General features: G+C 50.2%; 1 protein-coding gene across 1 annotated transcript in view; it reads right to left on the minus strand.

Moving 5' to 3' along the window:
• LOC126570104 (3'-5' ssDNA/RNA exonuclease TatD) overlaps nucleotides 1-5000 on the minus strand; it is a 12952-nt gene that overhangs the window by 1838 nt on the left and 6114 nt on the right. The window contains exon 3 of the mRNA XM_050227624.1: nucleotides 1-283. This exon is cut by the window's left edge and continues 66 nt beyond it. Within this exon, the coding sequence (XP_050083581.1) occupies nucleotides 1-283 (283 nt within the window). The remainder of the gene's footprint in view (nucleotides 284-5000) is intronic.

Below are 5000 nucleotides of genomic sequence, written 5' to 3' on the forward strand. Positions count from 1 at the left end.
TCGGCGGCCAGCTGAAGCTGTCGTTCGAAGATGTCCTTCTGAGTGCAGGGTTCGGAAAAGTCCCGCTGATAGTCAAGTCCACACGGTCCAATCGCCACGCACTCCGGAGCGCTAGCAATCATCTGGAAATCGTGCCAGCTGCTTGGCTCCTCGATGATCGATTTTGAATCGTGCGGATGAATACCGGCGGTCGAGTAGATGATCCCGGGGTAAATGCGTGTCAACCGGAGTGCCTCTTTGCTTGACTTCACCGACGTCCCAGGAACCATAATTTTCTGTACGCCTGCATGTGAAAGAATCAGAAGAAGACGACCAAAAAGATTAACATTTGCTAGTGTTTTAAACGATTGCAAATCTGGTCAAGAAAAGTAAGGCGGAGAACTTTTCAACAGTAGACCAGATGGGTAGATGCTCCTTTTCAATGCTGTAAAAGGAAAACTCTCGTACAAATATACACCGACCTCAATTTCGATCTCGCTGTTATATTAATCATTTGTTATGTTGTGTTAATTCGAGCATAAAGTTTAACAACAAGCATTAGCAACCCGTATCCATTCTGGAGCCCAGCTACAACGGCGTCCTAATGTTTTCCCCCAGAACATGAGCTTCGATGGTGCTACATCATGTCCCGGCTCTGGGCCGCGAGCGAATGGAAAATCACCATCATCCTTCTGCGGCTTACCTCTGAAAAGCGTCCGCGGGCGTTTTCTTGTTTTGTGGCCATCCACGCGAAACGAACATAACTTATGGACATACATACGGTATGTGGATTGCCTGCATAGGCGCCTGGGCAGCCAGCCAGCCAGCCTACCAGCCTACCTGTCTAGACTTCCGCTGGCCGGGGTAGAAGATATCGTGGCGAGGACGGTTTCGCCGTTTGTGTTGTGAAAAGTGTTGGAAAGTCAAAACCATCTGCATCTCACGTGGCGTGCGCTATCGCAAACACGTGCGCGCGTGGACCACACTTCACCTTGGCCAACGAGCAGCACCTTTGCAGTACTGGGGACTCGTCTTTATACAGTTTTAACATTTAAAATAGTCGATATTCTCACTTCTTTGGAGCGAAACAAAAGGGAAACACAGCATAATCTATTGCCCGTCCCTTCCGTTTGTTAGCTCGTGGTTATGCATCATTGGAAAATGCAAATAAGTGAATTGGAGCAACAGCAGCGGCGGCGCCGGCGGTGGCGGACAGGACAGGCAGACGGCGAAAGAAAATCAATGCCCTTATGCTCGGTTTCGCGCTACGGTGTTGGTGTGTTGCAACAGGCCGCCGCACTGGAAGACGAACGACGGACGGACGAGAGAACACCCCATGGCATGGCATGGCATGGCATGACTAGTCTCGTTGGCAAACCCCCCACCCACCACAGATGGGATGCACTCGTCATCGCCAAGGTATCCACAACTCCATGCGGTCCATGTTTCGCGTGAGTCTCGCCACTCAAACTGCGGGGTCACTGGCGGACATTCGGGCTGGCCTGTTCGAGTCCAGCGGTGTCTTATGCTCCGGGACTCATAAACTGGTCCACCGTTTGGTTTGCTTCAATATGTCGCGTGCACGCTGTGCTGCTGTTGAAGCGGCGCAAGCTGCTGCCATGTTTAACATCGGTTATAAATTGATTGTCTGACTGCGGTAGCGTGGACCGCCTGCCAGCCACCCAGATTGCCATCCCAGTTCCTATCCCAGTTAGACTCTAGAAGCCGAATGCTAATAATATTCACCGCTTTCCAGTAACTTTACGGGTGGAGTAGTGCTGGAGATTTTTAGACAATATTTTAGGCAGTCAAGCGCCTTATTTATGATCAGTATAGAATGGCGTAGAATATCGCCCTCCTTCAACACTCTTGTTTATTGATTTTACGAGCCATCGCCCCCGTATTCTCATCATTCCTGTTCCAGTTTTTTTCCCGCAGAGAACCAACAGAACACAAGCATAAACCCCTTCTTCAAATCGATGGTGTTATGAATGGCCCTTCGGCAACATGGCAATCGTTCCGTGTTGTGCCTCTTGCGTTGCTATCAAACGTGAGACAGCTCGGTTACGGTTGCTTGGATTGACATTGAAATTAGAGCATATTTTCCCTCGCGCTACACTACGCGTCAGCGTGACAACGGCCTACTAGCAACCTTCGCGACCGTCGCCATTTCGTCAAAATACGAAAAATGTGTGTCAGTGCTACAGGGCGAAATAAAAAAAAATACATCAAACAACCATCGCCGAAGAGTCTGTTTCTATTAATATTTCTCGGAGTAAACCGTGGAAACGCCATTTAGTAATGGGAAAATGGCCACAAAACCGAACCACGCATCGCCCATGAATGGCACGCCATGGTTTTCCTGCAATCCGTGTATCCTTCTTCTGATTTCTAACTTTCAAACCACTCGCTGGCCGGCGGCTTTTGGTGCACTGGCAAAACCTTCAACCAAACGATCGGGGTAGGGGTTTGCTAAATTGGTTTTGCGTTTTGCAACGCATCATTAACCGGCGTTGGGGGATCGCGTACTGACAACAGAAAACAAAAACGAAAACGGTACACCCCGGTACGCAGGTTGAGGGTCGTTTTCACGAAATTTAAACCATCGGCGTCGACGGGTGTTTGTTTTTCCTTTTGCTTGAAGTCGAGGTTTATGATTTTCTTTCGGACCGCTGCCATGCTTCACGGAGTGTCTCCGCTTCTTTACTGCATTTAGATGAGGCCAATCGTCACCGAGCCTTCTGCGGGAAGGTCAGCAAGTCAATGAGTCAATGAGATTGGACGAGCGGTTGCCAGCGGGGATTGTAACTGTTTATTGCGCTTGCGGAAGAAGGCAATCAAGGCAATAGATAGGCCGACGACGGTTCGGGTGCGGATCGAACATGCAAAACGGATTTATGGTGGAAGTTAAATATGTTTTGCTTTGCCGACTGGGGCGAGCGAGCGAGCGAGCGAGCGAGCGATGAGAAGTGCAAACCTGTCGTCGACGTGTTGGGGGGTCATAGCAGCCCAAGTGCCACCAGCATCCAGCAACCAATGCTCCAAATGGGAGAAGATGCAAGAAAATAAACTCCATATTTGGAAGCGAAGGTAAATAATAGAGCCAGCACCAGCACCAGCAGCAGCATCAGCATCGCTCTCGGATCCTCGCATGGTCACAGCAACGGCAGCCAACGTCGCCAACGAGTCGCGAAAAAACCCGTTTCGAGAGTATCGCCACATGATCGTGTGGAGAGCATGGATCGTGCACTTAGAAGCTCGCGATGGCGGCGACCACGGCGTCGACCACGACCACGATGCTTGTTCTGGCATTGCATAATCTCGCGGTGGCGACAGTTCCAGGCGCGACTCCCTCCTACTCACCGAAAGTGGGGGGCGAGGGCCCACATGAGAGAAAGTCAAGAGCGCGTTAAGGTGCGAGATCGCAAGTGAACCTCTCACCGGCATTTGCATTTGCACTATGACGTAAGCAATGTCCCCGCTCTCTCAAGGGCAGCTGCGTGGCATTGTCCCTTCGATTTTGAATTCCTTACGGAATATGGAGCGAGCAAACTGTCCTTCCCAAGTATTCTTACAAACTTGTACTGGCTGGTCTAGTTCCGACTAAATGACTCAGCGCGATCAGACAAGCAGCGTCTTCGTAGGAGTTGTAGCCCTAGCGATCATAAATGATCGCTCTAAACTGGGTATTAGGAGAGAAGGGCGCCCTCAAAAATTATGGTAATGCATAAGCCAAGTGCAGCCGTGCCTCGATCGAGCTGGTGTTAAATGTCTCGTCACGTCGACATTGTGTAGGGTGGGTGCAATCGTTACAGTCATTTCTTTTGTTCGTCTAACCCTCTTACTCCTGTTCCTCGCATTCTCGCCTTCCCAGTGCATCCCAAGATCGCATTCCTTTGGTCGAGTGTCACGTTCTTGATTGAATTTAATTTGTTCCGCCGTTCAGGCCACGATTGCTAGCGTTCGTGCTGCACTCGTTACGCCAGAGTGAGAGCACACTGCACTAATTTACAGGAATTTATGGGCTGACCGTAGTTCGTGGTTCGGAAAAGGCCGTGCAGTCCAGCCAGTGTGATTTGATTTTCTCGAGTCTTGGTCTTTGTTCGATAGTTACCAGTCGGTTTATTCCGCTGCTCGCGATTAACATTTACGATGGTCCCCAGCGGAATCATGATCGGTGAAGGGCTTGGTTACGATTGTGTCCTTTTGCTTCTTTCCTCTTTTCCGGAATTCCTTGCCAGACATCCAGTGGAAAGTACTATCCTCTCTCGATGGCGTCTTGATCGGTGCGATCGCTGCATCAACGCTGTGGAGGCTCGATTAGAACGGAGGTCAGATGGAGCATTTCTCTTAAAGACAACAAAAACTCTGCTGCAAAGCGATTAACCGTTTGATACATGTTAGTGGCTCTACGCGACAACAGACCCCACGGTACATAATCGCGTGAAAACGATGCGGCTCATCGCATCGCCAAATGCGCATGGGCGACCAACACCGACCAACTGTCGGTGTTTGGTGGTAGTGCCCTTCTCCTTCACCGTCTTTCGTCTTCCATTTGCCGGTGCTCCATCTGTTCTCGCTTCTCGAGTTCTCGGGGTCGGCAAAAGGGATTTAATTTTAGAAATGCGATCATATGCGATCTCACAAACATCGCAGCCCCCCCCCCCCCCTCGCCTCTCCTGCCACGTTCGCGGTTTCTGCGATCTCTCCGCTGACGCCATCATCGGACGCGTACGAAACGCAAAACTTATCAGATGGTTGTCTGGTTGGTTGGTTTGGTGACCTTAGGTGTGGTTACGCTCGTGCAGATCCTACACTACAGCGTCCCTTGCTGCTTTGCGCAATTAGCATCACGATCGCTCGTACTTAAAACCAAACCTGACACAGAGACGAGCATTTGTGGCTGACGTTTGGAGCATCATCTGGGAGCTGAAATCGATCATTCACATTAAAAGCATATTAAGCGGATCGATGAATTAGTACCAGTTACACCTAATGGCAGTGAGGCACGCTTGTTCCAG

This window comes from Anopheles aquasalis, chromosome 2, assembly GCF_943734665.1.
Source record: "Anopheles aquasalis chromosome 2, idAnoAquaMG_Q_19, whole genome shotgun sequence".
Classification (NCBI taxonomy): Eukaryota; Metazoa; Arthropoda; class Insecta; order Diptera; family Culicidae; genus Anopheles; species Anopheles aquasalis.